The sequence below is a fragment of the Sycon ciliatum genome, chromosome 1 (assembly GCF_964019385.1).
Source record: "Sycon ciliatum chromosome 1, ocSycCili1.1, whole genome shotgun sequence".
NCBI lineage: Eukaryota > Metazoa > Porifera > Calcarea > Leucosolenida > Sycettidae > Sycon > Sycon ciliatum.
Window position 1 is genome coordinate 94283157 of NC_088643.1, and position 25501 is coordinate 94308657.

General features: G+C 45.5%; 1 protein-coding gene across 2 annotated transcripts in view; it reads left to right on the forward strand.

The window, feature by feature from the left end:
• Positions 1 to 25087, forward strand: part of LOC135806591 (zonadhesin-like) — a 131243-nt gene extending 106156 nt beyond the window's left edge. For both annotated transcript variants that reach the window (XM_065320792.1, XM_065320793.1), the window contains exons 120-149: positions 149 to 222; positions 714 to 795; positions 1107 to 1156; positions 1721 to 1826; positions 2386 to 2429; positions 3157 to 3232; positions 4839 to 4897; positions 5319 to 5424; positions 6260 to 6282; positions 6877 to 7017; positions 7732 to 7780; positions 8455 to 8483; positions 9362 to 9401; positions 10615 to 10742; positions 12577 to 12685; positions 13058 to 13098; positions 14024 to 14078; positions 14416 to 14465; positions 15249 to 15306; positions 15646 to 15689; positions 16669 to 16747; positions 18120 to 18172; positions 18531 to 18597; positions 19355 to 19383; positions 20226 to 20310; positions 21611 to 21660; positions 22040 to 22094; positions 22776 to 22831; positions 23186 to 23228; positions 24176 to 25087. In XM_065320792.1, coding sequence (XP_065176864.1) covers positions 149 to 222; positions 714 to 795; positions 1107 to 1156; positions 1721 to 1826; positions 2386 to 2429; positions 3157 to 3232; positions 4839 to 4897; positions 5319 to 5424; positions 6260 to 6282; positions 6877 to 7017; positions 7732 to 7780; positions 8455 to 8483; positions 9362 to 9401; positions 10615 to 10742; positions 12577 to 12685; positions 13058 to 13098; positions 14024 to 14078; positions 14416 to 14465; positions 15249 to 15306; positions 15646 to 15689; positions 16669 to 16747; positions 18120 to 18172; positions 18531 to 18597; positions 19355 to 19383; positions 20226 to 20310; positions 21611 to 21660; positions 22040 to 22094; positions 22776 to 22831; positions 23186 to 23228; positions 24176 to 24357 — 2063 coding nt within the window. In that variant the 3' untranslated portion in view covers positions 24358 to 25087. The remainder of the gene's footprint in view (positions 1 to 148; positions 223 to 713; positions 796 to 1106; positions 1157 to 1720; positions 1827 to 2385; positions 2430 to 3156; positions 3233 to 4838; positions 4898 to 5318; positions 5425 to 6259; positions 6283 to 6876; positions 7018 to 7731; positions 7781 to 8454; positions 8484 to 9361; positions 9402 to 10614; positions 10743 to 12576; positions 12686 to 13057; positions 13099 to 14023; positions 14079 to 14415; positions 14466 to 15248; positions 15307 to 15645; positions 15690 to 16668; positions 16748 to 18119; positions 18173 to 18530; positions 18598 to 19354; positions 19384 to 20225; positions 20311 to 21610; positions 21661 to 22039; positions 22095 to 22775; positions 22832 to 23185; positions 23229 to 24175) is intronic.
• Positions 25088 to 25501: the final 414 nt, after the last annotated feature.

Sequence of the window (25501 nt, forward strand, 5' to 3'; positions counted from 1 at the left end):
ATGTGATCCGCGGATAACAATAAAATCAATAAAAGAAAACGTGGGGTGTGAAGATCTTCGATTTGTGATAGATAATGCAGCAGTCACCAACCTCCTTTTAAAGCCTCATCTATTCTGTTGATGTGGCATGGTATGCTTTTCTTGACAGAATACAATTCAACATGCCCTGTCCCAATGGCGGACCATGTCACACAGTATGAACTAGATCTATACTGTCCACTGGTAAGTTGAGAGCTCTTAGAAAACATGCCATGCACACACAGAGTGGGAATTTCCCCTCCTCAGGGCTGAGTTAGATATGCATCATGGATATCTGAAGTGCTCTTCAATACACTCACCTGCTTCTACAGGGAATCACCTCTATCATTCTCCGCTCTCTGATTCACATTGCAGTATGCTCCGTCGTCACCATTTTACATGTAGTGCCGGCCTATTCATTGCTCAGTCAGGCACCAACAGATGTATGTGAAATTGGTACATGATTGTGGATAAGCGCAGATACACATAATACAGTACATGTGTATGTGTAAGAACACAGTCATGTGTGTGTGTAGAGCAACACAGGCATGTATGTGTAGAGCAATACATCATGTGTGTGTGTAGAGCAATACATCGTTTCTCATTGAAAGTGTAATTGATGGAAGCTTGCAGCAAGCATGACTACGACAAGAAGTTGAATGTTTAAACATTTGTGTCTACATGTCTTGCAACAGGGCTTTGTCGGTGTCAAGAGACCGGTGATGTCCTCTGTGATAAGTTGCCCTGCAGTTGCTTGTGAAGAGTGTGGGCATTGTGGTAAGCCAGGGGTAATGTGTATGCTATCATGGATAGAAGATACATAGTCAGTTGGTTCTCAGCTCTGAGCATGGTATCAATACTCACCTTGATTACAGCTCCAATGTTGATATGGCAAAGTATTAAAGTGGTATGCTTCTGGAGTGTAGCAAATCGGGATAGGACATATGGAATGGGGCTATTTGTGCTTCACACCTTTGTGATATTGATGCCAATGCCACTTTAATGCAGCAACCACTAGACGTTGGGTGAAACATGTACGGGGTACAGATTCATTTGTGTTCTGTGTGTGCTATCTTGGCGTTGTGCAGAATGTCCATCTAGCTGTGTTCAAGAATTCAGATGTCCATTTAACTGCACGGTAAGTTGCTACTGGTGAACACGTCACATTGTTTACTGTGCTAGCATTCATTGACATGACGTTTTAGCTCAGTGGTCTGACAAAGGCAAGTGGATACCTATGAAGGGGAGTCTCCTAAGGAATAAGAAGTGAGTGACGCGGGGTAGATGTCATGCAGGAAGACATATATGGCAGAAAAAAGAGCTATTTTAAGTCAAAACAAGCTGGAACGATCAATAGAGAATAAAAGCGAAGCTAAGTCTAAAAGTTGGTGCTGGTGATGGTGTTGGTGATGGTGTGTGATGTCGGTGTGTTGGTGTGTGATGGTGTGTGATGTCGGTGTGTTGGTGTGTGATGGTGTGTGATGTTGGTGTGATGGTGTGTTGGTGTGTGATGTTGGTGTGTTGATAAGGTGATGCCGTGATGGGTGAACTACAGACCCGGGTTTCGTTTTTCCTGCTATGGTGGGCAGTCACATGCTTTATGGGCTGCAGGGCCTCTTACATCCGCCGCAGGGTTGGGAACTTCTTGTCAGCGTTCTCCAGAATAGTCATTCATACTGAGTTCTTGTATGTCTACCTGCAGGGTTGTGAGACAATTACCAGCCGAGATCCTCAATCAGTTGGGATTACACTGCCACTTAGCCTCACTCCTTTTGATCCTGGATTCGCATGCTGTGCAAGTCAAAAGCGTAAGTGAACCAAATCCATCCTAGTGCCAGTGTTGGCTGTAATGTACTTCAAATAGGAAACTACTAGTTTCTCTGCTTGACCATGCTTGCTGTACACTTATTGTGATGACAGAATATTGAAACATGCATACATTGGTTTTGTGTGTATGTGTGTGCCTACGTGTGTACAGAATATTGAAACATGCATACATTGGTTTTATGTGTATGTGTGTGCCTACGTGTGTACAGAATATTGAAACATGCATACATTGGTTTTGTGTGTATGTGTGTGCCTACGTGTCTACAGAATATTGAAACATGCATACATTGGTTTTGTGTGTATGTGTGTGCCTACGTGTGTACAGAATATTCAAACATCCATTAGACATGTAATATATTGGTTTTGTGTGTGCACGTGTGCACACTTTGTAGCGGTAGTACGAGTACCTTCTCATCACCAGGGCTCATGACTTGCAATCCATGACATTTCAATCGACTTGGTTTCAATCACCAGCTGCAGATGTCTGCTGTGCTCTTCTGCCAATGTGTATGTTGGTCTCTGTGTGTCCTCTCATTGCAGAATGTAATCGTGATTTGTGTCCACCACCTCCAACTTGTCATCAGGTGAGTTCGAGTACAGGCAGGGGCGTCGGACACGGTACGGTCACTACGGTATTGACCGTACCACTTTATGCCCCAGGTACCCCATGAATCAGTAAAATACACTGATCTGGGATGTAAATTTCCAAAATTTTCTGCTCAGCCACCACTCCCCCAAGAGTAAATTGTACTTCAGATGGCTGATCGTACCAAAACTAAAATACCTTCCGACGCCCCTGACAGGATTGCATTTTCAATGTGCTGATTATGTTTTCAGGATGCAAATGTGGCGAGTCTTGTCTCCCTACCACGGAGATGAAAATGCTACCCTTGCTTGTGTTTTTTCTTGAGAGGCGGCATTAGGCATTGCACTGCTAGAGGCAGTATCATTTTTGTATCGTGGCAATAACAGCGATATTAAAAACCTGGCAACCACAAAGCTGCGCAAGCTCACCTGGTCACTTCTCTATGTGAGGCAAACCCAACCCCGGTGCTCACAGCTGGTGCAGGAGTGGAGTTGAAGGCTGCAGTTGATAATCTACCTGCATAGGGAAGGGGAAAGCTGTTATCGTGTGGCCTGGCAAAGAGAGTGTGAAACTTGAACTTCAGTTTCGAGACTCTTGCCTCAACGTTGTCCTGCGTCCCCTGTTCCACACCGGCCTTGTCAGCCCTGTGCTTCACTGGTCTTCTCAAGAAAAGAGAATATATTTAATTTTGTTTTGTTTGTTGTTCTTGTTCTGGTTACCTGCAGTGTAATGAGCTGCATACCACAGAACCCAGTGGGAATGTTGACACATGTGACTGCTGTCCAACATACCAATGTGTTCGTAAGTTTTATTGTTGAACTTTATCCATGACAATATTAGGGCTGCCACTTGTTTCGATTTTTCGGGAATATTCTGGATTTTATAGGTCGTTCCGACAAACCGACCGAAAATCTGCTTCGCTATTTCGATTGTTCACAAAAGTGCCCCGATCCCATGTTTCGGGCCCTTGAAATCCTAAAAAGTGATCTGGCCTCTAGATGGGGCACTGCCTCCCATTATTACCTCCCCCCCCCCCCCCCCCCCCTACCGAGGCCTGTTCAGATTTCTACTCACAGAAAAATGGCAGCCCTGTGACATTGGCTTTTGTTTCTTTGCCTGCATTGGTTGTTCCCTTGCTTTCATGGCAGGATTAGCTTAGAATTACGGTTCTCTTCCCACACATGATACCTGCCATCACTTTCTCCTCTCTCTCTCTCTCTTTCATTGCGCGAAATCGCGCATCTATGAGCGACATCCACATAAACTGCTGGGACCATGGTTGTGTACTCGAATCTCATTCTGAGCACCATTTTTTCTTCCTTTTTTCAGCCGTTTTTTTGCAAAAAGTCCTCGAGCTCGATTTTTTTGATCGATCGTTCTTCAAGGAAAGACGAGTGGACAATCGATCAACAGGGCCGAGGACGAATGCGTCTGGTTGGAGTTCTTGCGTGGCACAGGATGACCAGACACACATATAGATACATTGCGACGATCTAATCTGCACAGTGTTTCCTAATACCGCACGCACGACGGTAAGTACAATTCATGTGATTTCAAATTGTTTGTGATCTACAACGTCGCGAGCAGGACGGAAATACAGCAACAGCACGACAACCGTTATACCAGGCAGTAACCAACAGTCACCTCCGTCACATTCTCCAGATCAGAAGGCAAGTGAGGCAGTGAACATGAAGAAATAAAGTATGAAAGAATGAAAAGTGAATAATTCAAAAATCTCAGAAACGTTGAACGTAAAAAACACTGAGAACAAGAAAAGTGACTTACTTCGATGGCAAAAGACAAAGCGAATGTTCCTCGTATGGACCTGGCTCTTGCGGAATCAGCCACACTGTGGAACCATGTGTTTGATTCCACAAGGGATGGCTACCTGCTCCTCACCAACCAGCCTCCACGACGGTGGTAAAGTCGCCAAAAATACGAAAGTTGAACATTTTGTGCATGCATGCAATAGAAAATTTGTGCTGAGTATGTCGAGTGGCCATTCGCACAGGACAAAGCCGTTGCGCAAGCTGTGACCCTGAAATTTCGTCCATTGGTAGCGAGGGTAACCCTGAGCTGGAAAGTGTAAGGGATGGCATGCTACACTCCCCCGCATACGCTTGACAGCACAATTTGAGGCGTGGAGTAGTAATATACCAGTATCTTACTACCCCCTGATACCTGATGCATGGGCGTCGTCATCTTCATCCCGCAGATCGAAAATGTACAGGTGTCGCGTGATTTCGCGCAATGTCTTTCTCTGTCTCTCTGTCTCTCTCTCTCTCTCTCTCTCTCTCTCTCTCTCTCTCATATAGTGAGCTACTTGGGTTGTTGCTGTTCTCGTGTGGAGAACTATTCTTACCGTTGTTGTGGTTGTTTATGATTTGCTGCTTTGTCTGAACACTAGCTCGGGTTGTGAACTGCCCAGCTGTTCCCATTCCTGCTCCTCTTCCGGATGTCTCAGACGTAAGTGATGTTCTTCTGTGACTGCATGGATGGTGGCTTGGCACCCTGTCAGCTTTGCAACTCACGAGTACACTGACAAGATCTGCACATGTACTGTTGACAGAACAAGTTTATGCATCTCCATCACACTGTGTAACATATTAAAACGAAACTAAATCCTCCGTGATGTCCTCACTTGTTGTGATGAAGTCATGCACAATAGTCCATACCCACAATCATGCAGTCAGGCACGATAAGTTACACCCAGCATAAGATCAGTTCTATACGGGAAAGGGGGGGGGGGGGGGGGTAAATATTAATTCCGATCTTTGGCATGTCTTTCCTGGATATTGATTTCTGTCTTATTTGTTACTATGATCTCCCACTGTCTACTCACCTGAATGCGGATTGCCTATGTCTTGCCTTTGTGCACCTGGCTCAGTGTGGAAACTACACTGTTGATATTGTGACTTCTGGAGCTGAATGTATATCTTCCAACTTGACCAAGCTGCAAAGGGAATGTGCTGAATGTTCTTGTCTTGTTCAAGGTATGTACATGTACAAGTGGGATGTAATCAGAGATTGGAGCAGCTTTAGAGATGTGAAACATTCAAGAAGACAGTGCATTGGGAGAGGTTATCCCTTTGTGTTAGCTAGGACAGAAATTCATATCATGGTGCAAGTCACTAACAAAGTGTTGTCATTGACTTCAGGCCATACCCAGTGGGTTGTTGATTATATACCATTCATTAGCTCTTTATCAGAATGAGAGCATACAGGCGAGCATTATTGCATGGATGATTTCAATCAGCACTCTTATCAACTATTGCACTGCTCATATCAATGGCTTCTGAATGCTCAATCTGACCGTAGGACTAAAGGCTGTCCACATTCTTACTGACATTGCAAAACCCTGACTGCTGGACTGCTGCCCATGACATGTAATCCTATAGCAATCCTGTACCAATCCTGTACCAATCCTGTACCAATCACGACCACTTTTAATATGTTGTGTCTGTGTTTTCTCTTTGCTGTCTTTTGTTTGTGTGTATGTATGTTGACATGGCCTATGTGTATGTATGTTGACATGACCTATGTGTATGTATGTTGACATGACCTATGTGTATGTATGTTGACATGGCCTATGTGTATGTATGTTGATATGACCTGTGTGTATGTATGTTGACATGGCCTATGTGTATGTATGTTGACATGGCCTGTGTGTATGTATGTTGATATGACCTATGTGTATGTGTATGTATGTTGATATGGCTTGTGTGTGTATGTATGTTGACATGACCTGTGTGTATGTATGTTGACATGGCCTGTGTGTATGTATGTTGACATGGCCTGTATGTGTATGTATGTTGATTTGACCTGCAGAGACTGTGGTGGGAACATGCAATGTAAGGATAGGTCAAGATCACTAGTCTTCTTGACTGTCTGACTGAGTTGCTAAATTATTGAACATGATTGTGTGTGTGGGGGGGGGGGGGGGGGGGGTGCGTATCCGTGTGCGTGCGTGCAAGCGTGTGCGCAAGCGTGCATGTTTTTTCTATCTTGACAAGAGCACACATAGCCTACATGAGCACTGTACATTCTTGGTAACTGGTAACTTAATGCAAGAGGTTCACATCATAGTGTTCTGGGTAGTAAGTGGTGAGACACAGCTTTACTTTCTCAATTTTGAGCAATCACCATCCCCGATTTGTTTTGATAAATGAGACAATGAAGAGTACGAGTATCATTAGAATTGATCAGGAGGGTCGGTACCCTTTTGTAAAGAGCACCGACTACTTCCCACGCCTCAGAAACACAGCCCACTTTTAAATGTGTCACCACCTGTCGGTAACTCCTCACATCCTAAGAGGCTTTCGTATCCGGTATAGCAATGTATGTGTGTGCCTTCTTGCCGTATGGTTCCAGTTATGACGGTAGTGGGTGAGTGTATGTGTCTTTGTGTCTTTGTGTGGTGTTGTTGTTGTTGTGTGTTATACTAGTGCTCATCCCAGAACTGGACGACAGTGCCACTGTGCCCCGCTGACAGATGTTCACCGAATGTAACGGAGAACACGCTGTGTAATGGTCGAATGATATATCGTAGTCGGCCCAATGCAGACTGTGCACCGGATACATGTCCTGTAAGTTGTATTGCCAGTATTGGCTGTGCTGTTCCCCGTGTGTGTGTGTGTGTGCGTGCACGTGTGTGTGTGTGTGTGTGTGTGTGTGTGTGTGTGTGTGCACGTGTGTGTGTGGGGGGGGGGGTATGCGTATTGTGTGGGTATGTGTATGTGTGGGCATGTTATTTCAACAGCAGGTACTAGTGGTGATAGCTTACAATCTCCTGTATCAATCAATCTCCTGTATCATTGGACAAGTTCTTGGTATATTATGGGCAGGTAGACTGGACTAACATGGAAGGGAGTGCGAGTAACGTTAGACATATTTCACCACTGTGTGTTAGGATTGTCTTTTGAACCTTCTCTGTGACTAGATATTGAGCTGCGGCTTAGTTCTGTTTCAGTAATATGGTGTGTATACGGTATAGGTGTCTGTCTCTATCTAGCACTATCCCCGCTGATATCTCTGCTGGGTACCATTCACCCGCAGTGTGAAGTGCCTGTCTTTTCCTCAATCTGTTAGTGAACTGATGTATTTCATGGTTAGATTGGAATTCTTTCCTGACAGCGGGAATACCCACTGCCATGCTGCTCAGTGTAATCATCATGGCCTTGCTACGAGAATCCCTCTCTCCTGACCATACGGTGTGTGTGTGCCGTCTGTGTATGTGTCTGTGTGATGTGTGTGTGTGTGTGTGTGTGTGTGTTATAATGCTGCTGCTGTTGCCGACACAGGTTGACCAACCATTGGTCTGTGACTCCTATGGCTGCTGCTATTGTACACGTAAGTACAGCTGAGGTTGTTGTGCAAGTTCCATGGACACTAGTCCTGTCTACACACTAGCCCTGTCTACTCATCTTGTTCTCTGTGCCAGGACCTTTCTTGCATTAGTTCCACTGTGATTGTTGTATCAAAATTAGTGGGACAGTTGTCAGAATTGAGTTTTGGGTGCTTCTCTACACTGAACGTAGAAGGGGTGAGTCATCCTGCAGCTTCGTAAGTCAAAGAGAAGTGGTCAGCACACATGCTCTTTCCCTGGGCACTGCAAACTCACAACTCATTTCACAGAATCATTTTCCACGTTTCGGCAAATTGCCATATTGCATCCTGATGATGGCAATTTGCCGAAACATCGAAAATGATTCTGTGAAATGAGTTGTGAATTTGCAGTGCCCAGGGAAAGAGCATGTGTGCTTACCACGTCTCTTTGTCTACACTGGATAGCTATTCTAGCAGACTATTCTAGCACACATGTAGTTGACCGTGTTGAGGATTAAGCAAGGTAAGTGGATGAGCAAGGTAAGTGGATGAGCACGGTATGTGGATGAGCATGGTATGTGGATTTGTTGGTGGATATGTGAGTTGATGAGAGTGTTCACTGGTGCACATGAGTGGGTGGGTATGTTTGTTTGTGGTGACTGTCTCTAAACTCACTTCTCTCCCACCTATGCTTACAGCTCCACCACCGCCGCCGAGTTGTGGCATTGTAAGTCTGTGTGTTTGCCGACTGGTGATTTTCTTTTTTTCTTTTTTTCCTTGGTTACAGTGTAGTACCAGTATAGTAGCTGTTCAAAGAAATGTACTATGCAATGCAATGCATGCATAGATTATGCCATGTATGCATAACACATGCAAGGCACACATAGATATATGCCATGTATGCATAACATATGCAAGGCACACATAGATATGTGCCATGTATGCATAACATATGCAAGGCACACATAGGTATGCAATGCATGCTTAGATGAAAGATCATAAAGTTGTAAGCGGTTACGTCCAGTCGAATGAAATGGCCAGACGGGAAGTAAAACTGACAGATAAGCAGGCTTGTGGTGTGTGTATTCCTCCACATCTAGTAGCTGTCTCTTCTATCACATGATGTATCTACACTGCTTACTTCACGTATGCTGTTTTGGAATACTCAGAGCTATCTGTATTCTGGTAGGACTGTCTACATGTTGGAAACCCAGCCCAAGTTTTTTTTGTCAAAACAGTAGTACATGTACATGTAGGTCATTAGTATAAAGAGGAGTCAAATACTTGACTCGTTTTTGCTGTTCGTTTTTGGGAACTTCCTTCAAAGTGAAAACATCAGGGTGTGTAGAGTGCTCTGCCAAGGCAAGGAGATGGAGAGTAAAGTAGACAGAAGAACCTTGACTACCCGGTCACAGTGCTCAATACACGTACACGAGGGCGTGCAGAGCCTAGTACAAACGAAAATCCGGTGGAACGAAAAGAGTAAAGTACATAAATATGCATGAATGTGGTTGATTGTTGTTGAATGTGCATGCATATGCATCCATGGCTGTCTGAGCAAAGTTTGAGCTGTTGTTGTCTGTCACTTTGATGTGTGTTCTGCAGAAAGTGATATTCAACGTGGAGACAGGCGATTATGATGAGAGTAAGTAAGCCTAGGAGTAGGAGCTGCGATGGTGGCGTTGCTCTGCGCCTTTGACCTTTGCAGGGTGGTGGCGTTGCTCTGCGCCTTTGATCTTTGCAGGGTGGTGGCGTTGCTCTGCGCCTTTGATCTTTGCAGGGTGGTGGCGTTCCTCTGCGCCTTTGATCTTTGCAGGGTGGTGGCGTTCCTCTGCGCCTTTGATCTTTGCAGGGTGGTGGCGTTCCTCTGCGCCTTTGACCTTTGCAGGGTGGTGGCGTTGCTCTGCGCCTTTGACCTTTGCAGGGTGGTGGCGTTGCTCTGCGCCTTTGACCTTTGCAGGGTGGTGGCGTTCCTCTGCGCCTGTGATCTTTGCAGGGTGGTGGCGTTCCTCTGCGCCTTTGACCTTTGCAGGGTGGTGGCGTTCCTCTGCGCCTTTGATCTTTGCAGGGTGGTGGCGTTGCTCTGCGCCTTCGATCTTTGCAGGGTGGTGGCGTTCCTCTGCGCCTTTGATCTTTGCAGGGTGGTGGCGTTGCTCTGCGCCTTTGATCTTTGCAGGGTGGTGGCGTTGCTCTGCGCCTTTGACCTTTGCAGGGTGGTGGCGTTCCTCTGCGCCTGTGATCTTTGCAGGGTGGTGGCGTTCCTCTGCGCCTTTGACCTTTGCAGGGTGGTGGCGTTCCTCTGCGCCTTTGATCTTTGCAGGGTGGTGGCGTTGCTCTGCGCCTTCGATCTTTGCAGGGTGGTGGCGTTGCTCTGCGCCTTTGATCTTTGCAGGGTGGTGGCGTTCCTCTGCGCCTTTGATCTTTGCAGGGTGGTGGCGTTGCTCTGCGCCTTTGATCTTTGCAGGGTGGTGGCGTTGCTATGGATACTGGAAACTCAGTCTAACTCAGTGTCAAGCAAACTGTGAATCTTTTCAGTGAGCCTTTCCTTTTCACCTGTATTCCCAGTCGTGCAGTGGGTATGCTAGCAATATTGCTGTGAATACCTATGTACTAGTATGTATGTTTGATTGTTTGTGCTGTTCTTCCAAAGAACTAGAGAATATTCTGTGAGACCAAGGTTGCTGTGTTTCTGCGCCTTCCGAGAAACGTATCAACTTTTCATGAATGCCTGGCAGAGAGTGATGGCTCTTGGGGAGGAATGGCCTGTGTGTGTGAGGGGGGAGGAGGAATGGCCTGTGTGGATCTACGAGTATTATTTAAAATCTGTGTGTCTTCTTCCACCCACTATCTGTGTTCAGGGAGCTGTCTTCAGGAGCTTGTCGCTCAGGGAGCAGATATGCTGACCATATCCCGAGCTCAGAAGTGGGGTACTGATCCTGGCTGTGCAGTTTGTCCGGAACATCTCGCACCCACTACGCCAGCACCAGTGAGTCAGGACAATAATTATGATAAAAAATAAAAATAAATTCACAGTTCGCGTGAGACTCGCCTGATGTTAGTAGCTTTTAAATTCAGTTACCTTGCGTATCCATTTATTGGCATGCTGATTGCTAATAGACAGTTACTATTGATTGGTAGAATACAGTAGTGTGCGCTGGAAGCTATCACTAGCTGCTCTTCTGTTTCATTCAACTTAGTGCATGAATCAAAGAGTTGGTGGACAAGCCGTTGATTATTCACTCTCATTGTAATATCAAAAAGTATTCTTTCTAGACCAAAGAGTGGTATATTTGATAACATTTAATAACGATAGAAATTTTTACGATACTTCTCCAGACGTTTCGTTGTTCTGAACAACATCGTCAGTGGATAAAGAATGGAGGGCTTTGGGTGGTGGCACGGGTTAATAGGGAGTGATGGTGGTGAGATGAGGTGAGGTGAGAAGGTGAAGGTGGGAAATACATGTATCTAAGTTAATGGTGAAGGTTAGGTGCGGGTCGATACAGGTGGGAAGGGGGTACACCCTTCGGGTAGAAGTGTAGGTTGGTAGAAGGTGTTGGTGTGCGTAGAAGGTGGAGTGGCGTAATGGAAGTGTCAGATTGATAAATGTGGGAGAGAGTCTAGGTAGGGTGTGGATCAGCAATAGGTGTTGGTGTATGTGGTGGGTAGAATTGGCAAGAGGTGTGTGTGTGTGTGTGTGTGTGCGTGCGAAAAAGAGTAAGTAGTGAGTATTGCGATCAAAAATGATCGCAATAGAAGAAGAACACCCGCACCCGGTGCTCTCCCCCCCCCCCCCCCCCCAACACACTACACTACCAAAAAGCTTGCAAACTCACACGCATACACACACACACACACACACACACACACACACACACCTCTTTGTATATACTGCTGCTATTGCTGATATTATATATATCACTAGATGAATCACAACCTCCTGTTTTAGTCCCACCCACCACCTCAGAATATTCCTGCACCCCTTGCCTATAGCACACACCTTCTGTCACATATTCCTTCCACGCATACCAATACTCACTACTTACTCTTTTTCGCACGCACACACACACACACACACACACACACCTCTTGCCAATTCTACCCACCACATACACCAACACCTATTGCTGATCCACACCCTACCTAGACTCTCTCCCACATTTATCAATCCGACACTTCCATTACGCCACTCCACCTTCTACGCACACCAACACCTTCTACCAACCTACACTTCTACCCGAAGGGTGTACCCCCTTCCCACCTGTATCGACCCGCACCTAACCTTCACCATTAACTTAGATACATGTATTTCCCACCTTCACCTTCTCACCTCACCTCATCTCACCACCATCACTCCCTATTAACCCGTGCCACCACCCAAAGCCCTCCATTCTTTATCCACTGACGATGTTGTTCAGAACAACGAAACGTCTGGAGAAGTATCGTAAAAATTTCTATCGTTATTAAATGTTATCAAATATACCACTCTTTGGTCTAGAAAGAATACTTTTTGATATTAGTGCATGAATGCTACTATCTCTATTTCCACCAACGTCATTATAGTAAATGCCTTGTTGCTGACGTGTATGTCATGTGTCATGATCACAGCTTCACAGCAGTGCTACCCTTGTACATGTATTCCTAGCAGTTAGCTAGTACTCCACCATGGCTTACCAGCAAGTGAAAACTAGCCAGACTCTCTCTCACCATCTGAGAGAGTATTTGTGTTTGCTTGTGAATCAAGTCCTTTCGTATGCTACTGTCACGTGCATCTGACCTGTATACCTGATGTAATGATGTTGTTGCTTTGCCTTGTCCAGTGTGCTGACCTTGCAAGTGAAAATATCACCGTCGAAGCAGTGCCTGCCAGCACTTTATATCCAGACTGTTGCAGGAACTTGACATACTGCCAGCATGGAGATTGTGACGGTAATTTCCACCCTGTGTGTGTGTGTGTGGGGGGGGGGGGGGTGACGTGAAATGTGGCAGTGTTTTTCTCCTCTTGTTCCTTTTCAGTCGTTGTCACTGTCAGGTTGTTGCTACAGTACAGCAGTCGTCCGGGGGAGGGGGTATGCATTGGGGGAGTGTGGAGAACTGCCAATTCAATGTGAGGGTTGCACACATCGTTTCGCATTGCCAGGGGACTTGTCTCGTCACAAGTGTCATCATGATTGTGATGCTCAGTGGTAGATCTTCCCTTTCGGGGCGGCACTGGCAGCTGTATGCAAGGTGTGTGTGTGTGTGTGTGTGTGTGTGTGTGTGTGTGTGTGTGTGTATGTTTGTGTGTGTGTTTAATCACAGATCTAATTTGCTGCAATGTTCAAGAGCCCATTTGTGATGAGGTACGTATGCCGTTGACAAGTCTTCTGTACTCCATGAAAAGTATCAAATAAGCGTGAGCTGATACATGCACATTGTCTCGCCTCTTTTTCCTTTTCTTAACACTTGGTCTAGTTATGGATAAAAAGGAGAGGGACAAAAATGGTACGAGTTATGACTAACTGTCCACCAATGTAACCAGATCGTATACAGTCAGCGAGTGCGACAAAATGGCACAAAACTGACAAGGAGTACTGAGACATTCAACGACCTAACACCCAGCTCCAGCGCAGTTAGTCATAATTCGTACCGTATTTGTCCTTCTCCTTTTTATCCATAACTAAATTGGCTCACCATCCGAGTTCAACTTGTGATAGTTTCAGGATTTGGTCAAGCATCCTGATTTGAATGCACCAACTTGCCGACTTTGTTGCTGGCTGCATCTATTTTAGGTGTTTCTATAGAGGCAGGCAGGCACAGTGGGTTGGTCTAAGACCATGATTGAGAAACGAGAGGTAGCAGGTTCAAGTCCTGCTTGGAGGCGGAAGGATTTTTCCAACCGTGCTGCGACCCAAAGTTAATTGGAAACTCGTGGCCTGGCATGAGTAAAACATGGATGTGGCAAATGGGACTTAGGCCTTTGGCCTCTGGTTGGTGGATCTGATCTATCCTCCCCCACCGTTTAGGAGCCGCATCTGACGCCTGATCATGGGGTGGTGGCGTCCCACGGAAGCGGAAAGGTGATTCTTGACCAGGGAGTTGTACGACTCCTTGTTCTTGACCTGCCCGGTACGCGAACCCGTCGAATTATTATTGTTATTATCTATCTGTTGGTGTGGCAATGCCCCCCTCCCCCCTCCTCTTTCACTTTCTCTCTCTCCCCCCCCCCCCCTTCTCTCTCTTACTTTATTTCTCTCTCTCTGTTTCTGTGTTTGGGAATGGTTTCAGTGCGAGTACGTGGAGAGCTACACGGACTATCGTGGCTGTCCTGCTGCCCGCTGCAGTAAGTAGTACCGGTACCTGTGCTGTGCAATGTACCACAGACGTGTCTGGTGCATTGTTCATGATACAGCTTGCCACTAAGTCCAATCCTGATTCTTTGTTCTACATGTATTTGTATTTCTGAACTTTCGACATTCGTAAAAATAAATGTTGAAACCCAGGAACCCTGTTAGGCGGTTCACATTTCACAGCAGTGTTGTGTAAAGACAGCACTTGGTTGGGTTGGCATAGTTCTACAGAATCATCTACACCATCTATCAGATATGCATCCAGCCTAGTCCCTGCGGTTACTCTTAATGTTTTATTTTCTTCCTCTTGTGTTTGTGTTCCTCATACAGCCAAGCGCACTTGCCCTGCAGATAATGCATCATGCACGCAGTGCCCAGCAGTAAGATCATTGTGTAGTCACCTGACTGATCCTGTTCTTGTTGTTTTGCTGCTAAAAATCTGCAGAGTCACGGCAAGGGATGTGGCAGTTATCTAGGGGTGGGGATACCAAAAGCCCTGTAGCTGCCCATTTTTGTCTTCTTTTTGTAGTGGTAGTGGAAGTCTTTACGCTAGCCCAATGACCATCCTGTTGTTGCAGTTCAACTACGGATACATTTTCCTAGAGATGTGTACTTTGTGGAGATAACTAGCTATTGTAACGTCAGATATGCCGCTAAGGTAAAAAAAATGGGTGACAGGGAACTTTGTTTGCTGAGATATAGACAATACAAACATGTACAACCCAAAAGTACTTGCCTTTTTTGCATATTTGAAGCATTTCAACACACAAAGAAGGATTCAGACTTCAGGGGGATGGATTTGGTGCGTTTATCGCTGTTTAGATGTTTGGTGGGAGTGTTGAGATAAAGTGTGAGATGCGCCCTTGACGGCTGTGTCCATGTAGCAAAGAAAATTCAATGGTCCCCGTTTGTCTCTCTCTCTCTCTATCTCTCTCTTTCTCTCTCTCTCTCACTCTCACTCTCTCTCTCTCTCTCTCTCTCTCTCTCTCTCTCTCTCTCACACACACACACACACACACACACACACACACACACACACACACACACACACACACACACACACACACACACACACCATGTACAATTCATTGCTGTTTCTGACTTTCCCCATCAGCTTCATGTAATGGGTTGTTGGTTTGATGTCCCTGTGTGCCTGTGTCTAGGGCATAGTTCTACTCAAGACCACTACTGACTCTTGCGGTTGTCCAACTACTACTTGTAGTAAGTTATGTTGCTTAGAAGAGTATCCAGCATGACGGTGACGTCTTTCATCTCACTCGTACAACCAGCTCAGCTCCATTGTCCTTAACCTTGCAGAAGTAGAAAAGGCATTGTGAGTGCAATGTGGTTGCGGTGAAGGGTAATGGTGTAGAGTAGAAAAGAAGGGAAAGGAGAAAGAAAGAGCTGGACTTCGCAGAGATTCCAAACTGAGCACTTTGTTCGGTGTTAAAGTAGCAATGTTTGTTTGGTGATGTAGATTGCCCTTCATTATACATGTACTTGTAGTCTTCCTTCTTTGCCTCACTTTTTTCTCTGTGTGTTCCTTTTCCATGTCTCCAGTGTGTCCTCCGTGCCCACCGACCAACACAACCTGCTGCCCTGCTGTAAGTTGCTCCACTTCACAGTATGACTGTGTGTTACACTATTGCTACTACTACTGGGGTGGCAAATCATGTGCCATCCCTGGGTCCCTGGGTGTGTTTGTGGACGAGTGGTGCGGAGCCGGAGCGAATCGTAGCCAGTATTCTGTATACCCCTGGCATGGCTGCAAAGCGTGAAGATCACATTGATGGCATTCACCTTCTGATCACATTGATGGCATTCACGTTCTGATCACATTGATGGCTTTCACCTTCTGATCACATTGATGGCATTCACCTTCTGATCACATTGATGGCATTCACCTTCTGATCACATTGATGGCATTCACCTTCTGATCACATTGATGGCATTCACCTTCTGATCACATTGATGGCATTCACCTTCTGATCACATTGATGGCATTCACCTTCTGATCACATTGATGGCATTCACCTTCTGATCACATTGATGGCATTCACCTTCTGATCACATTGATGGCATTCACCTTCTGATCACATTGATGGCATTCACCTTCTGATCACATTGATGGCATTCACCTTCTGATCTTGTGTGTATACGAGTACCACCCTAGTTAGGTGTGTACCGTTGTACTGTGCTAAACCTCTCCATTGTTTCTGGTTTAACTGCAAGATACGGCATGTGCGCAGTACAGCAGTTTGTAGATATGCATGCTTGCGCTGTGCATGCATTGAGGTTGGTGTGGTCGCGTGCTGTGTTGATGCAGTGCGGGCGCACCGCTCTCTAGGGGTCTGATTGGATTCGCCACAACTGTACATGTACCTCACGATACAGAATGTATCTACGGAGAGCAAACTGTCACTTGTATTCTTGCTTGATTCCGATAGTCTGAACTGTGGCTGACATAGCGGTATTGTCATTCTAACTTGAGAGAACTTCTATCAGTCCTTGCGATATTTGACTGTAGTCCAGCCAGCTTATCATGTACATGTATGCAATGTATACTGTGTCAATTCTCCACAGGGTCAACAGCCGATAGTTCCACGCAACTCCAGACCAGATGAATGTACATGCATATGTCAGGATACTAAGTGCCAAAATAGTAAGTGCACTGTGTGCATTCCTGTGTGCATTCCTGCGGACTGTGCTCGGTAAATTGCTGAATTATGCTTTCTATTTATGCCCAAATTATGCCAGTGATTATGCTACACTATGCTGGAATTATGCCACTGATGGTGCTATACTGTACCCTTGCACTCTTGTTGCACTTTGCAACGTTACAAAGACTCTGACACCATGATAGCACGGCTTATAATGGGTAACATTCACCAGGTTATTTCCTGTAACATGCCTACAGTGAAATATGCCTGGAGCATCGTAAGGTGATGCCGACCGTCTGGTCTCAGAAGTCCTTTTATGTCAAGGCATAATTTTTAGACAACATCCGAAGAGAATGCCAGAAACTATGCCAGCATAATCCGCCAAGGGCTATTCCTGTGTGAATCCTGTGTGAATTCCTGCTGTATGTTTGGGTACTGATGGTTCATAGTCCATGGTTCATAGTCCTAAGTCCATGATCCATAGTCTATGGTCCATAGTCCATGGTTCATAGTTCATAGTTCATAGTCTATAGTCCATAATCCACGGGTCCATGGTGCTGTAGTCCATTTTGAAATACATGTAGTAGGCTCTCAATCCTTTTGACTTTGTTGACTGAGTGCCTGTCCAATATATTTGGGGGTTTCTTTGAATGTTCTTATCTTTGTTTCACACCGTGGTGACTTTTGTCAGATCTGCTACTGAAGTAGATTTGCTTATGGGCTGAAATTCAGGGCTCTCGGCTCTCTTTTCTTCAATCTCTTGTGAGAAAGTAAATTTTCCATTGCTAGCACAATTTTCCCTGTGCTGGGTTGATTTAGTCCACAAATGAAGAAACAGTACTCCCCTCCGCTAATTGAGTAAGATTGTGCAGCGTATTGTTGCACTGAAAGTAATTCCAGAAGCAGCTTTATGACATGTCCACATGATATATCACTATGGTAGTAGCCAATCATTATGCAATGGCAGGGCACGTTTGCCATGTCCTTTGCCCTGAAAAGCGCTGGGCGGGCAGATTATTCGTGCTATCTACCCGCTTTTTCTTTACGGAATAAGCACTCGCCTGTCTTCGACTGCTTTTGGGCAGAGCGAGGAAACCTCCTAAGAACAATGAATCCCAGTCGTTTGCAGTCAACATATGGCGTGATTGGCTACCTCCATAGGTTTCCTAATATGACCGATGAGGAGCACAGAAGAGCTAAGAATGCTATTCGTTTTGTGTGCTGGGTGCATGTCAGGCATAATTGCAATCAAAACATTAAATTTTGTTCTCATTGGGCGTGTGTTCACACTGGTCTTTCCCTCGTACTCGTGATTCATTCCATTCTTAGAAGCCGCTGGTGAGACATTTGCGCTCGTTTTTGTGCTGCTCGCAGGTTCGTGTGGTCCAGATCATACCAGAATGCTTCAAGATGCCAAAGCGTGCTCCGTATGTATACTCCACATAATTTAGTGAAAATTGCTGTTCTCCTATATTATTGCAGTGATCTGGACAACATCTATTACTTGACGTTGTTTATCGTTTCATGTGTTGTAAATGGCAAAGTGCAGTACAACGTTGTTTGTACATAGTCCAGCATTACTCAAGCTGTGAACACTCCATTGTAGCCATCCAGTACATGTATATCCGTACATCCTCATAACACTCGCACCGGCCTCCGGGCTAAAACAATTGATTTAGATTATTGTATTATTCGAATTTTCGAGCAAGGCCCATCTTTAGGAACAACATGAGGGCGATGGAATGTCACTGTTTGTATTGACTGCCTTTTTGTTTCCTTGTGCAGGATCAAACAGACGTTCTTCAGATGCCACCTGTCTGCTCTCTTCAGGATGAGGCATGCACTCTACCAAGTATGAGAGTACACTGTCTCTTCCTGTTCCATGTATTGTCTTGCACTATGTCCTACACTACCAATAGCATGTCCTTGAAATCAGTATACATGTACCGGTTAGCTGTAGCCAACCTGCCATCCTAACTAATATAGCTGTTGTTGACCTATCCTTTTGCATACATGTTAGTGCACTCTCCCATGGCCGTAAGATAGCTGGAAGCACTGTGTCTGTATCTGTGCATAACTATGGCAGTCATGATTGATGTTACGACGGTCTGCAAACAGCAGACATAGTGTTGTGATGAACGTATCATGGATATGGATCACAAAGATGTACTTCTGTAGTAGTCATTGCTACATCACTACTTTGCTACATCACTACTTTGCTACATCACTACTTTGCTACATCACTACTTTTGCTACATCACGACAATGCGAATATCTGCTTCAAAGAAGTGCAGCATAGGACTGATGACTGAGCCTCATCTTACCATGTGTCTCACTTCAATACACTTTGTGGAGTACAGTCAATTCCTGGTGATGCAATACAAGTTATACAACCTTCACTATCTTTATCACACCCCTAGTACGTACCCTGTGCACCCGGTGTACCCGGTGTACTCGGTGTACCCTGTGTTACATTCTGCAACGCCCTAGTTCTGAGACCTGTTTAAGATAGTTAAAGCATGACCTGCCACCGGGGGAAACCTGTATCCAGGAATTAGTTACAACACATGACTAATCGCTTTCTTTTTTTAATCTTTTGTTTGTGCTAGGATGTCAATGTCCTCCACCAGCAAGCTGTGTAAGTGATCAACATGTTTTTAACACAAGCACAAGGTCCAGGACATATATATAGAAACGTGAACTACAACTACAGTCAGACCTGGCTTATCCGGTCTTCTTTTATCCGGATCCCTCGCCATCCGGAAGAAAATAGCTGGTTACAGATTTACAGCATACGTGGTGCATCCAACATAACCAGTGTTCGGTTATCCGGTTCCCTCGCCTATCCGGATATTTTTTCGAAAACGGAGTGTGCGCTTAAGCGAGGTCTGACTGTACTGTATTGTAATGTCATCCCGTACACATTTTCTGGATGAAACGGGTACTTTCAAGAGACTGTTAGTGCTTTGCAGATTCGTAAAACAGTGCTACACCCATTTCCCCTCCTACACGTTTGTACACACTTCATCCATTGCGCACCCAGTCTGTTTTGAAATATCTGGTAGAAGGTGAACTGCTCCTGCAATTTGAAGCTCTGATAAAGATGTGCTACTGTCTCCATGTCCTGCAACCTCATCAGTTCTAGTGGTGGTAGTGGTGGTAGTGGTGGTAGTGGAGGTAGTGGAGGTAGTGGAGGTAGTGGTGGTAGTGGTGGTAGTGGTGGTAGTGGTGGTAGTGGTGGTAGTGGAGGTGCTCGCATGCATTCTTGGTATACTGTGTGTGTAGGCACGGTCAGAGTGCAGGAGGTGGGCTTCCATTTACCATTGGCTTCTGGAAATTACTAGTTTGTGTTGCTTGTTCGTACTTTTGCTAACTACTGATGTTCTCGCTGCTGCTGCTATTGCTGCTGCTGCTGCTGCTGCTGCTGTTGTTTCTGCTGCTGTTGTTGCTGTGTCCCTGGGTAATGTTGTGCACCTATAGCCGTCCCCGTTGGAGCGTGTTGTGAAGCGTATTGCCAACCATACCTACTCTCCTTCATGTGACTGCTGTGATGAGTATGAATGTGGTACGTACAGTCTCCGATTGTTTGTGCATTGTTATCATGAGAGAGAGTATGCCAGTCTGGATTTCTTGTTGGCGACGTCTTCTGCTGCCAAGCAAACAAAGTAACGCAGCAAAATTCTTCTGCACACACTCTGTAGCTTGCAATAGCCTGGGGTATTTTCACCAGTATACGTACAGTGTAACTTTATGCGTCCAGTGAAATCCACCCAGTGATCTAAGGCCTAGTGTTGAAACGAGCGTATCTATAACAAACGAGCGATCAGTTCCACTAACGAGCAAGCTATCGAGCAAGCTAACAAGTTTCATTGATGTGGCAAATATGATTTTTGAATATATTTTTTCTAAGTTCGATTTTTTTCAGCTGGTTCAAATTATCACCGCCGGCATTTGGGGTTGCTGCTGCTTCACTTCGGACTGCTGTTTGGTGTCGAGATGTATTTCAGCGCCGTCGTTGAGTAGCCTTTGTAAAGTTTGTAAGAATAGACTGTTTTGCAAAGATTGCAAGTAGCCCTGTTCTTCGCTGCATCGCGAGAGAAAACTTCCGAATGACTGAGCGTAACTTTCACTCGAATGGAGAAGTGACCGAAGCATATCCTGCGACAAGTCAGCAGATGCGGAACAAGACATCAGTAGAGTCCACCAAAGCTGCAACGACAACTGAAACAACTCAAGTGTCGTGCAGGCATCTGCGAGTGATTTTCACTTTGCGTGGGACTGGACTCTCGATCGACCAGGGAGTCGTAAAATATTTTTTCGACTCCCCGCGGGCCCGGTCGACATGTACTGCCATGTGTGCAGAGTACGGTGTACGGTGTTCGTTAGTGCAAACGAGCTGGCCGCACAAACGAGCCGAGTTTCTGGCGAGCGAGCTAACGAGTACCCGGTGAGATCGTTTCAACACTAATCTAAGCCCTAGATAAACGTCTATGGTACAGTTGTTAGGTGCACAGGGTTGTTATGGCAACCATACCTGCTTTGCGTATGTTCAGTTTGTTTGTCACTGAGTCACTCACCTTCTTACTCAGTGTCTATAACATGCTCATGCAATCTGTTGTCTGTCTATCTCTCTCTGTCTATCCCTTATCATTTCCTTTGATAATATTGTGCTCCAAACCTCCATTGTCTTAATTTTGAGCACTGGGAATTACACAGTTCTGGAAGCTCCACAAGGAGACAAATTAATAAATCGATTAACCTCCAAGAAGGGCATGTGGTGGGTAGTGCGCAATTCACAGTCTGGCCGCCATTTCTTGTGCCATTTTATTTATTTTCAACTCTGTGTGTGTGTTTGTGTATTGCAGTGTGCCCAGCTCAACCATCCTGCGCACCACCAAAAGAAGCGCAGTGTTCTGTAAGATTTCAGCATTGTGTTTAGAACCACCAAAGCCTTCAGCCTTCAGTCTCTAATTGCCTGTAAACATGCTGGGCTTGTGTTTCTGTCCAAACCTGGCTGGTTCACAGTGCGGACACCACTGCAGCTATAGCTATATTAGGAACTATAGCTCTTCATGACAGTGTAGTATTTCGTCAACTGCCGATGGTCGGCTGTCCACTGTCTGCTGCCCTCCGTCCTCTTTGTGTTACTGTGTTGTTGTTGCTAGTCGTAATATGATAGATCTAGAGTGTATTGGAAGCGGAAAAAGCTGAATTCGTCATGTTAAAGTTCTCTTGCTGGGTGTCTTGTACGATGTTTTGTGAATTTATGCTGTTCACCTTGCTCTTTTTCACAGTGCAATTATGAGCCTCATCTTGTGCTTGAGGACTGTTGCTACGTCACAAAGTGCAGTAAGTGTGGTCTACCATGCCCTATACACACACACACACACAGTTAGGTGTACGTGTGAACTTTCCTAACAGACGGGACCCCTAGACTAGATGCCCTAGTCCATACGGCATGCATGCTCTTGTCCCTAGTCCATACGGCATGCATGCTCTTGTCCCTAGTCCATACGGCATGCATGCTCTTGTCCCTAGTCCATACGGCATGCATGCTCTTGTCCCTAGTCCATACGGCATGCATGCTCTTGTCCCTAGTCCATACGGCATGCATGCTCTTGTCCCTAGTCCATACGGCATGCATGCTCTTGTCCCTAGTCCACTACAACTACATGTACATGTGCTGGTTATGTTTGACGATGACAGCATGTTACAAGGGGGAGGATACACGGTGTTGTGAACAGTGATCCTGACTGCAATCTTAACCGGTCTTGCGCTCAACTACTAGTCATGTAAAATGACAGGCGGGCGTAGGCAGGCATAGGCAGGCATAGTGTGATGTTGTAAGATCATGACTGAAACATAGGTTACTGGGTTCAAGTCCTGCTTGGTAGCGGAAGAATGCTTCCAGCCATGTTGCGACAAGTTGACTTTGTCTTCCCTCAAATTTATTTTGAGATGTCATTTAGATACGTGTGTAAATTTTGCCTTCTTTCTCTGCCTATTTGTTGCTTTCGTCGCCACTTGCAGTGCCAAAGTCATCACATGAAGACATGCCGTGTGACTCCACGAATACCTGTGAACCGGTAATGATTACTCGGCTGTAGAACAACAATAATATGTCATTATTTTTGCCGTCTTCCTTTCCCTGCTCTCCCCCCCCCCTCTCTCTCTCTCTCTCTCTCTCTCTCTTTGTCTCTTCTGTCATATGCACAATTGCACGCACACATGTACGCACACACACACACATACACACACACACACACACACACACACACACACACACACACACACATACACATGCCCCCCCCCCCCCCCACTCACACACGCACATGTGGGTATGCATGGGTGTGCGCACGTGTGTGTTTGTGTAGGTTCGGGGTTGTTCATGCACTTCGCCTGATACTTACAATCTGTGACGTGTGGGTTTTGTTTCACAGGAAAAACGTCTATGGGGTAAAGAACAATGCTGCTATACCTGTCGTAAGTGCAACTGTTGTGAGTGTGTGACTGTTGTGAGTGTGTGACTGTTGTGAGTAGGACTGGTGTGAGTGTGACTGTTGTGAGTAGGACTGTTGTGAGTGTGACTGTTGTGAGTGTGTGACTGTTGTGAGGTTGACTGTTGTGAGTGTGTGACTGTTGTGAGTAGGACTGTTGTGAGGGTGACTGTTGTGAGTAGGACTGTTGTGAGTAGGACTGGTGTGAGTGTGTGACTGTTGTGAGGGTGACTGTTGTGAGTAGGACTGTTGTGAGTGTGGCTGTTGTGAGGCTGACTGTTGTGAGTGTGTGACTGTTGTGAGTGGCACTTTGTTTGACACTATGATCATCCTGTTCTCTGTTACTAGCCATTTTGTTCACTGTGCTCCTACTGCTGTTATGCTTGCTTGACCTTGTGTCTGAGTTGGTGGGTGTTCAATTGTATCACCCTTGTCACATCCCATGAGACCCATGCCTGGAGAATAGGATGAAAAATAGTGTTCACAGCAGAGAGACTGCTGGGTGTCTGAAAGGGCTCTTGTTATCAGTATTTTTGGTTTCGAAATTCTAAAGGGCGCCGAACTCAGGTTCATTGCACTTGAATCATTTACAGGCAACTCCCACACTCAACTATGCACTACATTTTATACAAAAATCCAGGGTTATGTCAATGTTTCGGTCTTTGTGACCTTCAACCATCGTGACAATGGTCAGGAAGACGGAAACGTTGACATAACACTGGACGTTGTGTGAAATGCAGTGCGTACTTGAGTGTAGGTGAATTTTCTGCAGATGATTCAAGGTTTACTTTGGTTGGTGTTGGTTGTCATCCATGTAGCACATCTAGTATAGCCAATGACAGTCCCCCCCCCCCCCCCCCACACACACACACACACACCAATTCTTTGTAACAGGGATAACTAACTGCAGACATGTTGTATTGTGTGATGCAGCTTGTCCAACTTGCAAAGACTATTGCGAATGGACGCCACCGTCTGCTACCATCAAGCGTTCTGCTATTGCAGCATCATCGCACACTCTTCTAGACCATGCTGTGAATCGACGTGCTGCTGCCAGTAAGTGGCTTGAAAAGCCCAAAGCAGGTGAAGCTGGTCGCAGCTATGTGGGCGCTTGATCTGCTCTATACCAGTAGAAGAGATCTTACACATTCAGTACCTATCTACTGCGGAGTATGCTCTGTACACACACCTTAGCTATGTACTGCGGAGTATGCTGTGTACACACACCGTCATTACACACACCTTAGCTATGTGATTAGATGTACATGTATGCTGTGCACACACACCATCATTACACGCAGTAGTAGCACGGCCAGGCCTCAGTACACAGACTTTTGTTCTTCATTATTTCTTGTTCACATTTGAATGCCACACTGCACCTGTTTACCTTGCTCAATGCATTCCTCCACAATACATTGCTATGCATTGGCAATACATTGCTATGCATTCCTCCACAATACATTGCTATGCATTCCTCCACAATACATTGCTATGCATTGGCAATGAGCAGTTCTCTCTGTTCAACTTTTTTAAACTAGCACTACACATGCACATGTAAGCGTCGCGCATTCAATCAGACACTCAAGTGTTTGTTGTGGTGGCGAGCTGTGAGAGCACTTTCTGTCTTTGCCCCAGCCAGCAATGTGCAGGTGTATTTAATGCAAATGTCCACATTCATGCCTATCTATCGTTGTATTGTCCTGCATACCACTCTGAGCCAATGCCACTAGCATCCATCGATGCAAGCAGCCGAACTTCTGCAGCAACCTTCTGTCAGTCAACCCACTCACATCACAAAATTCTGTATTTCCTCAGTTTGAAAAAATCAAGTTTTCTTCCCTTCTATTCTGTGTGTGATCAATTTCTGTCAGAATAGTAGTTTAGTACTGTGCTAGTTGACTACCAATTCAAAGTGCATACCTGGCTTCCTGGACTTACCCAGGCCTTGATGGGCAGTCACAGTATGGATTCTGCTGGCCTTACACATGTAGATCTACAGTGATTATTGGAAGCTGGTCAAGGACACCAACCTTTGCACTTGTCATGTTTGAGTTGGATTTCACATTGCACAGCTGTACATACATATCTGACTGGTGGCAGTGGTCATGATGATGTCATGATGATGATGATGAATGCTTGAGAAATTCAGTCTAGGAATGCACTGGAGTGAATGCTGCAGTTCATCATGCATTCAACCAACATGCTCAAGGGCCCAAATACTAGCAAACAAGATACCCGGAGAAGGTGGCTGCTCCAACG